Here is a 14,755-nt window from a genome sequence, read left to right as displayed (position 1 = left end):
AGTGGCAGCAGTGATGACGACAGATCAGCTGCTGTACCAAGTACAAGCAAAGGTATCAACACAACTGTGTGCTTTGATGTAGTGAATAGACCTCCAACGGTAACACCCAAGAAATACGCCTTACATTTGTGATTCTAAATTTTTTAATGTCTTTGTCTTGATCCTCACTGATTCGCGATTACAGCTTGAAACTTTACTTTTCCTCTGCTCACAACAACGCGTCCTTTTTCAACTACAGTCGACTCCCGATAACTCGAACCTTCAAGGGAAATCAAAAACAGTTCGAGTTAGCAGGAGTTCGAGTTATCGGGAGTACGAAGCAAATAACCAGAAAGGAGGAAATGGGATGGAGAATGAATGCAAGTGACATGAACACTTCAAAGCTTGATAAATACACGGTGCTGGACACTGTATTTAAACTGGACTGACAAAAAAGTAAAGACAAAGAATACATGGTTGTTAAAATAATTTCAATGTTTCGGACTTTAGTACACTTTTTTCCACTTGTCAGTCGCTTAAAGCATGGTTCGAGTTAGCGTGGGTAAATTAACATATAGCAATGATCTGAAGGGAAAGAAGAATTACTTCGAGTTAGCGGGAGGTTCGAGTTCTCGAGGGTTCGAGTTACCGAGGGTAAAATTACAGTAAATGTATGAAGGAAATCCATGGGAAATCGATTTCGGTTCGAGTTATCGGGAGTCGACTGTATGGCTCAGAGTAAGAAATTTTTTTAACTGACCCTAGGAGGTAAAAGAACTTTTTTCAGATTGAGGGAAGAATTTTTACTTTAGTGGGGTAGGTTGCTTGCCTACGAGAGGTTTGATTGTATGTAACCATCCATCACGTATCAATGTGCATTAATTTAGCAAGAGAACGTAACGTTAACAATTTATTTGAAGGGATTTAATGGTGTATAAGTCAGATTTCCTGATTATATTTAGAACAGTGCTGGTCCAAGCCATGAGAAACAGCTTTTCATGCAGTGCAGCCATCAGCAGCAAAATTAATAACTTAATCATACAACCACCACCAATGAAAATATGATATCTTCACACGTAAACAGATCACCGTTGCTATCGCTACATAATAAATAGCGTCCTTCGCAGAAAAAATGACATTGAAGTTAAATGGTTTGGTATTTCATTGGTGCTTATATAATTAATTAAATAAGCGGAACATTACATGGCTGTTTGGAGATACAAATGTCTCCTCTCGTCTTCTATAATAGTTCAATCCTTCGCTGCGCTCACGCGCGAAATATTTTTCAACATTCGAAGCGAAGTTTCGTATCTCCGAGCGGCCGTGTAATATCCTCTATTCACGTCATGGTGCCTCAGCTTAATGCAGACATTCCCCTTCGTGTCAACAGGAAAAAAGGGTCGTGGTGATGTTGGCAACACATCCTCAAGCGGTACAGCTGAAGGGCGTGGTCGGGGTAGGGGCAGGGGAAGAGGTCGTGGGCGAGGAAGAGGAAGAGGAGCATCGCAGGCAGGAGCAAACACTTCACGGACTATTATGGACTGTAAGTGAATATGTAAAAGCTTTAAATTGTAATTTGTTCACTCACGAAGGACTTAGGGGTCGTTAGGGGCTGCTTTCCATTCAACCCAAAACTCCGGAAATTTCGGTCGGTAGATCAAATGGAAAGGATCATTTCGGTTTGTTCCGACTGGAGTATATGGGACCAGCTTTGAAGGTGGTCCACTTTGACCGGTCTGGTCATTTCGGTCGGTCAGACCGAAATGTCCCTTTCCATTTGACAAAATTGTTGTCCCCAGTACCGCTCTTTCGTATCCTGCTTATAGGAACAATAACCAAACGCGCGGTGGCTCGGGTTGGGTCCGTTCAACCTAAATGTATCGTTCCATTGGGCACGTGAAATTTCCCAAATTTCAAACCGGAATTTTTTCGGAATGGAAAGCGCCCAGGAACTCGTTAAACCGTGCATTCCAGATTGAATTGTAATCTGAAAATGCTGGTTTTGAGGGGAGAGGAAAACAGGAGTATCCAGAGAAAAACCTCTCGGAGCAAGGACAAGAACTGGCAACAACTCAACCCATATATGGCGTCGGCGTCGGGATTTTAACCCAGGCCTCATTGGTAGGAGGCAAGTGCTCTCACCACTGCGTCGCCAACACAATGCAGTGGCGGAACCAGACCTTCAGATAAGGGGTAGGGGGGAGGGGGGCCGGTCATCCAGACCCTGAGATAAGGGGGGGCGGGGCAGTCTCGGTCATCGCCGCTGGGCGAGTAGCGAGGAGAAACGGCTGTTTTCGCAGGCTACAGAGGCTCCTGCTGCGATGCCAATGAAAAGTTTTAAAAAATAGTAAGCGCGATCGTCTCCCAGTTACTAATGGTCCTGACCACACCCAGGGCTATAAATAATTGTCAGTCATTGGACAATGCCTGACAAAACTTGCCTGAAGTCTGACTTTCCTAACTGTGGTTAGAAATGATACCAATTCAAAATATGAATGAAATCTACCCTTTGAGTCCTTTTGCATTGCATCAACAAAATAACGTCATTGTAGCGAACAAGTTATAAAATCTCTCGTGTTCCTAGCACAATTTTTAAAGACGCATGATCCGTCCTTGATTGACTTTCGTTTTGTCTGACCCAAATAATGACTTGGCTGGACACATGTCCTTTCAAGAGAGAAAAACAATTGCAGCTAACGACTTCATTCGCACCCTAACCTGCACCTGCAAATTAAGCTTATTATGTTTTACTTGCCTTTACTAGAATGTACTAATTAAGCATCCCCCTCCCTCTGCTATAGCCTTTGTCTCATCATCAAAAAGACGAAGACAACCGAGTGATGTGGTGGAGGTAAAGCAGACATTCTTAACTACAGTAAATACATGTTATTCACTCTCCTGAAGGGTTTGGTGAAGACCTGAGCAGTTTTCGTTTGACCTTGAAGAATGGTTTCTTTAAGGAGTCGTTATTATTTGTTTCATCAGTTAACAAAAATATCAAAAGTTGGACTTGTCATCTTGCCAGAAAAGAAATCCTAAGGTGCAAAAAGCATCGCTCGATTGTCCAAATGTCGGCAGCCCAGCTTGTCTCTAGCCTGACGAAACAGCCGATAAAACAACACTGGTTGTTTTATCAGCCAACAAAAAGACCAAGAGTTGGACTTGTCATCTTGCCAGAATAGAAACCCTAAGGTGTAAAAAGTATCGTTCGATTGTCCAAATGTCGGCAGCCCAGCTTGTCTCTAGCCTGAAGAAACAGCCCATATTTCGCGACGACTCTACTGGTTTTCGCGCGAAGTAACGTCTGAGGAACGAGTGCAGAAATTCGATACTACCCAGATCTGGGTAGTGCTCCTGATTGGTCGTGCCGCGAGGGAAACTTGCTTCAATCAATCCGAAGCATTACCCAGATCCTTGTAAGGATGCGTTATCAGTATGGAATTTCTGCGCCGTTTCTCAGACTTCATTTCGCCAGGGAACCAGTGTTGGCTTCGCGAAATGTCGGCTGTTTTCAAAGGCTAGCTTTTCTCTTGCCCCAAGGTTTGGAAAATTACTTTTGAGCAGCAAATACGTCCTATGTTTGTTGAACAAACCAAAAATGCCACACGCAGGTAAACCAAACAATTTAATGCTTATATTATTGTTTGGTGTAGTCTTGTTTCAGTGTGCATAATCCAAGGTTAAACGAAAACCGCTGTAATCAAAGAAATATTTCCTAAAAACGTTATAAGTCAAGAAATCCCAATACACAGCAGGCAAAACAGTTGCTTGTTTACAAGCCTGACCAAGCAGTTGGAATCAGGTCAAGACTGCCGAGATCTTGCACTCTTAGTCTTGCAAGTGACAAGAGCAAAGATTTTCTGCTGGGCAGGTAAAAGGTAAAGGCCCACACGAGCCAAAGGCTTAAACGGCCGGAGCTTATCCCTGTTTCCTCAGCATGAAGCATGCCAAGGAGTATTGCCCCCCCCCCACCCCCAGGAAGGGATGCTAGTCCATCGCAGGGTTACCCCCCAGCAGTATGACGCCGGTATACCCATTTGTACACCTGGGTGAAGAGAGACAAAGTGGAGTAAAATTCCCTGACAAAACACGACGGGCGAGGCTTGAACACCGGACCACCAGATCTGGAGTTTGAGATGTTAACCGATCGGCCACACACGCTTCCTTAGCTGGGAAGACTACATAAAAATCCATCGAGTCAAACTACCAAGCTCTCCTGCCTGCTTATTTGACAAACCTTAAATAATATTTTTTCATAAAAAAAGTTTGCTCGTGTTGCTGAAGTATGGGAGCAAAACAAGAGACAACCTTTTTCAAGTCAAATTCTGCAAATTGCCTGTCTTAACTCGACGGTTTAAGATGAACATAATATTCAATTCATCTTTAATAATCTAGGAAGTAATTTCTGATGAAGATGACAATGATGAATTTAATGTCCCTCTGTCATCCTCTGTCAAGAAGACAAAGACATCCCAGTAAGTACTTCAGCCTGATAGTAAACGAACAATTTAATTTATAACAATAAACTAGATGATTGTGGTACATGGAAGCTGTATCAAACAGACTCCATATTAAGTGGGCATTCTGTAGGCTGTAGTGAGTAGAAGTGTCAATGAGTCCCAAACTTTTCTTCTCATATTTTTCTTTAAATAGTTTCATGGGTGTCAGCTTTATTTATGCAGGTTTCACTGCAGTAGTAAATTCTTCTGGTTTTGCTGCACATGGTGAGAATAGGCTGCAATTATACTATTGAAATACGGAAAAATTCAAGGCAAGCTTCGATCTCGGACAAAATAGACGGAGTTTCGACCTGTTCCCCTTTCCTCTAAAATCAATAAGACAAAATGGTGTGTTTTGGCATCCGCGTGGCTTCGCTGCTGGGGGAATGCTTAGGCGTTTTCATTTTATGCTGCCCACGTTTTTTGCTTTTTTATGAGATTCTTAATTTGACACTTACCCTGTACCTGAAAGCTAAACCCAGCGCTGAAACAGTTGTAGTTCACTTTACAAATCTGGCATTAATGCTTTGCTCTTTTACAGGCTCTATCAGTCTCAGAAGTCATCGAGAGGAAGACAAAGGAAAACTGTTGTAAATGTTGCTGTTGATGATGTAAGCTTATGTTTCTTTTCGTTCTTTTAAACCAAGTTATGTTATTTCTCGCTAGCAAGGAACCGTTTTAAGTATAGTGTGTGATACGCAAAGTCCCCTTTTTCATTTAACATTTTCGTTTGAAAGGGCCCACACTGTAACGCTTTTCGGCGTTGCGTCTACGATCGAACAACCAAAAGGGCATTTTAGTTAGGAAGCGGGATTCGCCGAAATCTTGACGCGGAGGAAAGACGACTATATTTGCCACTGTAGAAACGAAAAGGAAACTGGGCCGAGTTAACGTTTGCAAAGACTTGTGGGACTGCTACAGGGAACAAATTAGCCAATACCTGAATGGCGCGTTAAACTGGCGCGTCCCCAGTAACAATCCCAGAAGTCTTTGCGAAGCTAACTCGGCCCAGTTTCCTTCCTATTTCTTAAGTGGAATTTCGGGATGCGGGATGGTCGTGAAAAAGGAGCAGAGATGCTGAATCACGGAACCCCCTTCCAAACCCTGTGATACGAAACCAGTCTATGTACCAGGTGGTATAAGATCCAAATAAATATTGTCTTGTCTTGTCTATGAACTTAGGCGCCCAAGAAAACTAAAGGAGCCAATCTAAGTAATTTTCTCCACTTAATTTCCACATTGCTTTTATTACCTGCAGGAAGAAAGTGAGGATTCAGACGACCCCTTCTCCATGCAACCAAGCAGTAAAAGAAGCAAACGATAGCAACAGATGAGTCTCGCCATTGCCAATAGTGGTTACGTGACTGTGCATCTTTTGACCCTGTACTACTACGTCTTTGAATAGGTTCCACAGCGCTAAACCTTTACACTTCGTCAAGGGCTAAAAGTCAAAGTGCAATGGAAATTTCAAAGCTGGATTTAAAAATTCTGGAAAAATGAAATGATAAAGCCACTTATTTTCGAGCACATTACGATTCGACAAGGGTGACGTCGATGAAAGCATCAGTGCAAAACTGAAATAGAATGTGAATTTCTAGTATAGTGGCAATGGAGTTGCTTTGTGTTTATCTCCACTTTACAGGGGATCGAAGACAGTTTAGAATTCCTGAACAAAACAAAGTTATCACCCTATTTGCGCTAAATAAACATTAGCGGTACTGTTGGTAGGAAAACATCGGCCAGTGTGGCTGCTTTACAACGGTTTCGCTACTTGTCAAGTTCGCTACGTTCGAGTTTGCTACCTACATATTCGTCTCGCTGCCTATTGGCAAAGTCCAAAACTTGCACCCTTGGAGGGACAAGCTTAAAAGAACGAGAAATAATATATTAAAAGATTTTTTTCTAGAGCGATTAAGGGAATAGTTTCAGTGGTTTACAGAAAGTAATATGTAGCGAATTTGTTGCGTACTAGGACGTAGCGAATTGGACACGTAGCGAAACCGATACAGATACTTGCACATATGTCCTAATGTGTTTCATCAATCTGTATTATAATTTTTTTAAGTTAACACATTGTCCCTTTAGTTAGTGTTATTTACAAATGTACATTGAATTTTATATTTTGAGATTATAGTTAAAATATATTTTAGAAAAAATGAAAGAGGTTTAAGAAATATGACAGATGTTTACATTTTGATGAATTCAACTACGTTTCTTTTGAAACATGATACATTATAAAAAGTGTTTGGATTTACAAATGTCAAACAGTTTACCCTATTACTCGAACTTATGTGTTGTTCAAGCAGAAATAGCAAGCTAATGTGGTGACTTGCATTAGGAAATTCTCAAATAAATCTATATTTGCCCTATAATTGGTCACACCAATTCATGACATAATTAGAACTACAGGTATGGAAACATCTTGGTACGTAAATTTTTATAAAAAGCGTGTTCCTTGTGCATCGCTGAGTAACATTGACATTAGAAAATGTGAAAGAGCACTTCAATCTTCGCAATGTGCCTCTGTTACTAGGTTACTTTTGTTAAGAGTTTAGGACTTGATGCTGTTTGAGGGAATAACTAATACTGAAATAAAACAAGTGTTTCTGATAACATTTATTAAAGTATTTTAAGAATGCAATGACATTAAGTGTACTTAATATAGATGCTTTTATAGTTTCAAAACTGATATGATATGCAACAACATTGCTTTTTTGCCGGTTTTGTTCTCCCTTTTAAACCGTCTTTGACACCTCAAGTTACTCATCTCTAAAGTTTCTCGCCCTGGAGCCATGTTTGCCATGTTTTCTGTGCTTCTGGTGTTGCCGTGGTTTAAACAGCGGAAGGACCTTTCTTTGATGTTGACGAATTAGTTTTTCTTCACGTTGAATGACTCCTCTTGTAAGCTGCTCTTGGGCTTCCTCGCCATTCACGATGAATTTCTGTCCCTCCACTTCATCTTCACTTGTCTCAGCACTTGCCAGATTCCCCTCACTCCCTGAGAAGTGGCAAAGAAGAAGCACATAAGGATGAAGGTTGGGTTATAAAATTAAAAGCTAATATGATTTTAAATCAGAATCGGAAAATGTATTATTAGCAGAGTTTAATTCACTTATTCCCTGATTGTAGGTTACACGTAGCATAGGGGAACCAGAGGGTATCCCCTTGACAAGACGTCTGAAGAGGGTTTGGATTCATTAACCAAAGTTCATAAAAAAATAAAACCCCAAGAAACTTTGCTCCACTTTTTCTCGCTTCAGCCAGGTACATAAAAATTGATCATTCTTTTGCCTTTGCAACATTCCCAAAAATAATTCAGGAACTCCTTTTTTTCACATCCTTATGCACATCTGCAGGGGGCTGTGTCTCACTTAAACCCTAAAAAAAAAAGAAAGACAAGGGGGATCCCAGGTTTTCCTTTTCATTGCTGTTTTCATTGTCATTCCAACCGGCCTTTCTAATTCTCCTTAGCTTTTTCAAAGGCCAGTGGTATTACACTAAGAGGTTGAAGGTTGCACGTAAAAGAAGATTTACTCTGAAGCAAAGCAGTGTCAGTTGATGTGTTAAAGTTCTCATTGCTTCCTGATTCATAGTATCTGTGGTGGCCAGGGATAGTTTACAAACACCATACCAAACAAATGCGGGACACACCAAAACTATTGCAATATCCATAAACGTTATTTATTTTAACAGGATCAGCTGGAGAAAATCCCATACAAACAAATGTTATGTATGAAAATTAAGTTGGAGGCAATGATGATGACATTGCTGGTGACAACGAATGCGATGTTGGTGATAATGTTGATGTGATAATGATGGTGATGATGATGATGACAATAATGGTATTTACTCACCATCACATTTTAAGGTAGTACAGACCCATTGCCCACATGCACAGACACTGGAATGACACAACAGTTACAACACTGTAGTCATTTTACTATACAATTACTTCTGGGAACTATACAATGTAATATTCTGCAGGTGAGAGGGTTCTATCTACTAGAGAAATTTATCAGTAGCTTATTAGGACTTGGCCTAGTCCTGATGAATTTTCATAGTGAGCAAAACATTGGCAACCTCAATGATGATTTATATTACATTATTAAAAAATGATTATACAATTAGATGACTGTTCAATACCAGACTAATACCAAATTGAAAATCCCAATGGAAAGTGGGTCTTACCAGGTGTTACAATCAGTTGTTGGAATCTCTGAGCCATCTTCATAAGCCTCTTCGTCCAGTTCACAATCTGAAATGGTTAAAATGACACAAATCAATCACTCAGACAACAGAAATATCTGCTTAGGTAAAGTGCACTTCCTTGCATATTATTGCTTGGCAGTGCATTTAACTGACGCAGAGTTAAAAAAAGAGAACTCAGTAAAACCTTTAAGGGAAGGGAGAGAATCATGTATACTAGATTAAAAATGTAGTAACTACACTACCTCTCTTTGGTGGTTTGAATTCTGTAAGATAAAAAGTTTGTTAATAACATTAGCATCAATAAAGAAATGTGTGCGTGTTTTCTTTGCCTTGTTATGAACCGGTAAATCTAAATTTCTAATGCTTTGACAATGAATTAATTTACAAAGTCAACCAACTGATAAATTCTCACTAGTGATAAAATAAAAAAGTAATCATTAACTCCTCTAGTGATAAATTCAAGCATTCGTTGACATATGTGGGCAAAAAAGCATTAAGAAGTTTTGCAGTTTTACTGCACCACTCCTTGTCACAGCCCCTCCCTCCCCCTCTCCTAGCACTTCCTTCTGACATACACAAAATAATATTGATTACCAATAAAACTTGCCTTGCTTAGAGTAAAGACCAATTTATGTCACCTTTAAATCTCAGTCAAACAGCCATTCCCATCACCCGAAACAGGAATTAGAGTATAACCATAGCTCCAGTCTGGTTCTTTACATTTCTCTGATACCACTGTGTTGCTACATTAAATAAAACCCTCCTCTCTAGTAGGCTCCCCCTGATCAAATTTGCTTGAAAGAAATGAGCCTCCTAATATTCACTATTTGGGATTTACTGTATGGTGACTGATCCTGATACACACCTGGATTCAAACATTTCATGAACTCATGAAAACTTAGTTCCCCATCTGAATCCTCATCACTGATTGAAATCAGAGCATCGGCGCACAGTTTTTGCAGGATGGGGTTGGTGTACTCTTCCATGCTGGCAACCTACATTTTAAACACGTGAAAACTATCATGATCTCGACTTATCTAGGTCAGACCCCAGTGTGTCGTATAGTGGCAGGAAGGTGTGAATGAAGCCACCGAACCCAATTAAAGCCCAGGAAACTAGGCACTAACTGTTAAGATTCAACTTGAACGTCTGTGACAGCCACAAGTTTCTTAAACGCAACTTGAACTTTAATTTCTACCAGAAACTTAAGAGAAGTCCGTTACCGATCGATCCACAACAAAAGAGCGCACACTGTGTTGAAACTGCTTATATAACGCGAAGACAAAAACCTGTTTATTCAGTTCTTATCTTGTCATAGAAAGTTCTAGAAAACATTACGTCATATTCTAATTGGGTCCTTAAAATAAACAAATAGTCATAACAAAGTACTTAGCGAAAACGCGTCTGTTATATTGCAAGTGTTTCTTTCTCAACACTAACAACATCTAAATATACCACCTTTTGGGATCAGACTGAGATTCAGAACAGTGTAGAGAAATTTTTGGGCATATTGAAATGAAATATCAAAGATTTGATAATAATGATTGCCACATCAATTCCTAGACCTATCAGCTAAGCCAAGTCAGACAGATATCACTAAGGGGTAGTACCTCATCAGTTGATTGATTTGCTGCAACAAATTCTCTGAACTCAGTAGCATCAAGTTTTCCATCCTCGTTTTCATCAACCAAGTGAAAGTAAGACTTGAGGAGATTCTTGTACCCTTCAACTCCTTTTAGGGATATATCTTGGTTCTGTAACCATCCCATTAGACGGCTACGTATTTCATCACGGTCATGCTCATAACAGACAACTAAAAGATCAATAAGACGATGTTTTCTAGATGGCATATGAATTTAAGAATGTAAACATTACTGGCGTACAAGGGCAGGTTCATAAAATATTATTACACAAAAATGGCACTTATGATGGCTTTGATAGGGTACAATACTTTTAAATAGCTTAATGATTTGTAACTCCCACCTTATGAACCCTTGTTATACTGGTACTGAACCCCCAAAGCTTACTAGCTTTAGTAGAGAACTAATTGTTGTTAACTATCTAATAACATTTAATAACTTTTGACACATACAGTAGAAACATGACTTTTGAAACCATTAAGGGAGAAGTAGATTGGTTCAGATAATTGGGTCATTTGAAATATTGGGGGTAAAATTATCATTAATGGTTGACTGGGGAAGGGATGACACTTTTGGTTAGAATAACTTCAGTTTGGAAAACCAAGGGTTCAAGAAATATATCAGGATTGTAGGCGTGAACAAGTGTAGACAAGTGTTAGGGTGCTGACATTATATATTTTACACCCTTTCAAGCTATCCTTAAAAAACTAAAAGATAAACTTACCTGGTTTTGACTTATTAACCTTTACAGGGGGAGGAGGCGGGGTTGGTTGTCCTGTTGTTAAAAAAATATCAGTCGGTCAAATTATTAGTTTCTTTTTTGATAATTTATTGATACACCTCAACCAGTGTCTGTGATGCAGGCTACATCCTCTCCAAAACAGCTATTTTGGGGAAATTGCCAAAAAAAATAGAAGTGAACCCATCGAGACAAAAAAGTTATTGCTGTCAAGAAAACACTGTTAGTTCAGCTGCAAGTTAAGTAAGGCCCTGTTCACACTACGACAAAAAATAGGGTTTGGCATCTGCAAGAATTTGAAAATTTTGTACTCACCAATTTTTTGTTTTTGCAACCTTGTTCGCATCTGAGACATGAAAGTTTTTGTCTAACCAGAAAAGTTGATTAAAGGAACTTTAATTGGTGGTGTTCGCAAAATACAATGACCTGACGAAGGATAGCTGTCAAGGAACAAATTGAGTTTGTCACTTGACAAAAAATTGTAAGCCTCCCAATCTTCTCAATGGCATCTTTGAACTTTGATGACAGTTGAGAAAACTTTGGTTGCTAAAGAAATTCGTTTGCACTAGAAATGGCTTCCTGTTGACAGATCTTTTTTTCTGCACAACAAACAATTTTGCTTAGTACAAACAGGGCCCAAGCACTTCACTATTACCCTTCAAATCAGACTAGGTGGCTTTATTGTGTTAGTTGTTTGATACACTGTATTCTCTACACAACAACCAACTTTAATTAGGAAAGAGCAAACTGGCCATTATGAAGAGAGGACTGAGAACAAAAGTGAGTTTCTGCCAGGATAAATAACAGGGGCCACTCTGAAGAGAAGGCCATTGTTAAGGGAGTACGTGGTATTGGCAGAGGTTCGACTGCACAAGAACTGCTAGACGTGATCTACACATCTCCTAAAGTTTCTGTTAGGTCTCCTCGCCACTTCTTTTTTTCTTCTTTTCCTATATTTTTTGTAATTATTGTGTGGCAAATAAAATAAATAAATAAATACTAAGGAGGAGATATAATTACTGATTAAAAGGAAAAGTGGGCAGTACCATGAATGTTAAATTGTTTTGAATACCCCCCCCCCCCCAAAAAAAAAAGACTGCCACTGAAATCAAGCCATGGAAAAACTACTTGTGAAATTTAAATTCCCACCTAATAAAATTGCGGGATGAAGAATTTCACACCCCCCCGAACACTTTATTTATCCGCAAATTCCAGAGTTCCCTCTGGGCTAAAAAGCAGACTAAAGGTATTGTAAACACCTTTGCATGTCCCATCATGCTTGATGGAGATCTTTTTTCCCTCTAAGCAGGCAGTCCTGTGTAGCTCACAGTGGTTGGGAAACGTCATCCCATTGGATCCACACACTGTATTTTCATGCTCAGGACATGATTTCTTGCAAATACAGGCAGCATTTCTACCTACAATAGAACACTCCTGGCCGGCATGACATAGAATATTGGTACATGGATCTAAAATCAGAATTTAAGACAAAGATTGAAATGATGATTTTCCTGAGTAAATTATAATAATTTACTTTAAAATACCAGCAAGAAAAATGCTCAAAACGAATAGACCTTTTAATTCCTTCAACTTTTGACATGGACAAGTTAGAAAAAATCCATCGACTCTGCTGGAAAGAGCACCTTTAAACTGGCAAAATTGCCAAGTTTGAAAGAGATTTGCTCATAAATAACAAAGATATAGCTCCTCATATTCGCAAAAGTTTACAGACGCTTGTATAGTGGGGGGCACAAATTAAACTTGCTTCCTACAATCCCACAATACAAACATCTTTTCATATAATTTACACTGGTCAAAGTCAAATGCTGAAAAACTGTAGAAGGGTCTATTATTTTTTTAGGATGTGAGTGTAGAGGCATAATTTGCGATAACAACGGCCCATGGAAAATAACAAGTCCCCAAGTTCCCCCTTTATCTGGGAATTTTTAAAATTTAGAAATTGTTGACAAAGGGTGTGGTAACATAACATAACATAAAACTTTATTTATACTCGAATTTTAGAGTAGCTAACAAGCTAATATCTTCGAGCTGACACAACATAAAAATAATATAGAATATATATATATACATTAAATGTATTATAAGAAATAATAATAAAATAATATTAATAATAATAAGCACGTAAAAAAAAAAGAAAAGAAAAGAAAATATTATTTACAATTCACAATTTTAAGTTTAAGTATGTCAGGCAAACAGAATCTACATGAAGGTAAGATCCTGTAACTTAGTCCAGTTCTCAGATGGTCCAGGTTACCTGTTGTTAAAAGGATAGCCTTGAGACACATAGCCTGGGACCAGGCTCTGCATTGACGGGCAAAGCGAGCTGAGCTGAGAGGTAGTCTGGGAAGGGAAAAGGGTCCACCACTCAGCTCACGATATTTTTCCTATTTGACCCCGTTTTGCCTTTTTCCCCACTGCAGAGCCTGGTTCCAGGCTATGAGACACAGGGACCAGCTGAGAATCAGGATAGTGCTAACTTACCCTTATCATTACAAATTAAAAGCAGTAAAACTAATATATTTCATTTTTTTTTATCATGGCCCCCTGAGAAGATGCTTGAGGTAATCACATGACTGGGGCAATGAGTGATGTTAAAATCCTAGATATAACCACTATACCAGTACTTCTCTTTCTATTTCCCAGGGAACCCACCTCCCATGGTGCATTCAGCCACTGGCGTCACTGGAGAGAAGTGAAATAATTGCCAACAAACCTTTGTCTTGAGTTCAAAGAAGTTCATCATCTTCAGCAGAAGGCTAGGTGATATGGGTGTGTCATGCAACCGGAGAAAGAAACGGAATTCAAAATTACTCGAAGACTACAAAATTCTTAAAGCTTGTTGGGGGCGAGGCGCATTAATTTTATAAACTTAACATTATTATTGCTGCACAGCATTCATTGTGAAAGATATTTAATACAATGAATACGTAATGTCGCTATCATCAGTTAAAAAAGCTGATCCTACACAAAATCGATATCTTATAAAAAGGAAACGAAAGAGAACAAGAACTACTGGGCCTTTGGTTTTGCTGTAAACAATTAGGCCTTTGTTTCACTGTTTACGGGACACAAAACAATTGCAAATCACGGAAAATTTTGCTGTCGCCTGCTCCATGCGGCTGCAAACGGTATGAAAGTTAAAGAATAAGTAGTGTAAAGAGTAAGCAAAGAGGCAAATTCGTTACTTAGACAGTGAAATTCTGAAAACAACGCGACGCTTCCAATGCGACCGCGCGAATTCGAAACTATACATGGTTCTCTTGCACAATAGGATAAAAAAAACTTTTCATGGGCATTAAGAAACCAATACAAACTCACCGAATCGTTTGTAGCTGCAAGACAAACCAAACTCCATAACAAACAAAGGGACAGAATTACTTTCATTCTTCGTTCAGACATACTTGGAATCTAGTGGGTCGAGTCGACAGCTGTTAAAGGTCTGTTAAATGAGGTCAATCGATAATGCCAAGTAAAACTTTAAGCTCCTTTGACGAGAGGGATTAAACTTTCTTCTTGCCTGAAAACAAACCAACCCTCAAGTGTCTGAGAGGTTGCTTTCTAGGACCAAAAGAACTCACCTTCGCTGACAATCTGCAGCCGGTTTGACAAGAGTCTCGGATAACTCGCATTCTTTATCTTTATAATTAATAAATTATTTGTAACATGAT

General features: G+C 39.2%; 2 protein-coding genes across 4 annotated transcripts in view; one reads left to right on the top strand and one right to left on the bottom strand.

The window, feature by feature from the left end:
* Window positions 1-6,941, top strand: part of LOC140950084 (double-strand break repair protein MRE11-like) — a 31,371-nt gene extending 24,430 nt beyond the window's left edge. For 2 of the 3 annotated variants that reach the window (XM_073399259.1, XM_073399261.1), the window contains exons 13-18: window positions 1-52; window positions 1,370-1,522; window positions 2,781-2,830; window positions 4,375-4,454; window positions 5,020-5,089; window positions 5,737-6,941. The exon at window positions 1-52 is cut by the window's left edge and continues 60 nt beyond it. In XM_073399259.1, the coding sequence (XP_073255360.1) occupies window positions 1-52; window positions 1,370-1,522; window positions 2,781-2,830; window positions 4,375-4,454; window positions 5,020-5,089; window positions 5,737-5,802 (471 nt within the window). In that variant the 3' untranslated portion in view covers window positions 5,803-6,941. The remainder of the gene's footprint in view (window positions 53-1,369; window positions 1,523-2,780; window positions 2,831-4,374; window positions 4,455-5,019; window positions 5,090-5,736) is intronic. The other variant, XM_073399260.1, reaches the window with a different exon arrangement.
* A 193-nt stretch (window positions 6,942-7,134) lies between these two features.
* Window positions 7,135-14,539, bottom strand: LOC140950094 (follistatin-related protein 1-like). Its single transcript, XM_073399273.1, has 10 exons — window positions 14,406-14,539; window positions 13,801-13,843; window positions 12,326-12,535; window positions 11,052-11,102; window positions 10,298-10,500; window positions 9,553-9,682; window positions 8,930-8,950; window positions 8,667-8,733; window positions 8,333-8,379; window positions 7,135-7,476 (listed from the first exon to the last, which is right to left on the bottom strand). Exons 3-10 carry the CDS (start codon window positions 12,411-12,413, stop codon window positions 7,238-7,240), a joined length of 846 nt encoding a protein of 281 aa, XP_073255374.1. The 5' UTR covers window positions 12,414-12,535; window positions 13,801-13,843; window positions 14,406-14,539; the 3' UTR covers window positions 7,135-7,237.
* Between the last annotated feature and the right edge of the window lie 216 nt (window positions 14,540-14,755).

The sequence above is a fragment of the Porites lutea genome, chromosome 10 (genome assembly GCF_958299795.1).
Source record: "Porites lutea chromosome 10, jaPorLute2.1, whole genome shotgun sequence".
Classification (NCBI taxonomy): domain Eukaryota; kingdom Metazoa; phylum Cnidaria; class Anthozoa; order Scleractinia; family Poritidae; genus Porites; species Porites lutea.
This window is presented reverse-complemented; position numbering and strand designations above follow the sequence as displayed.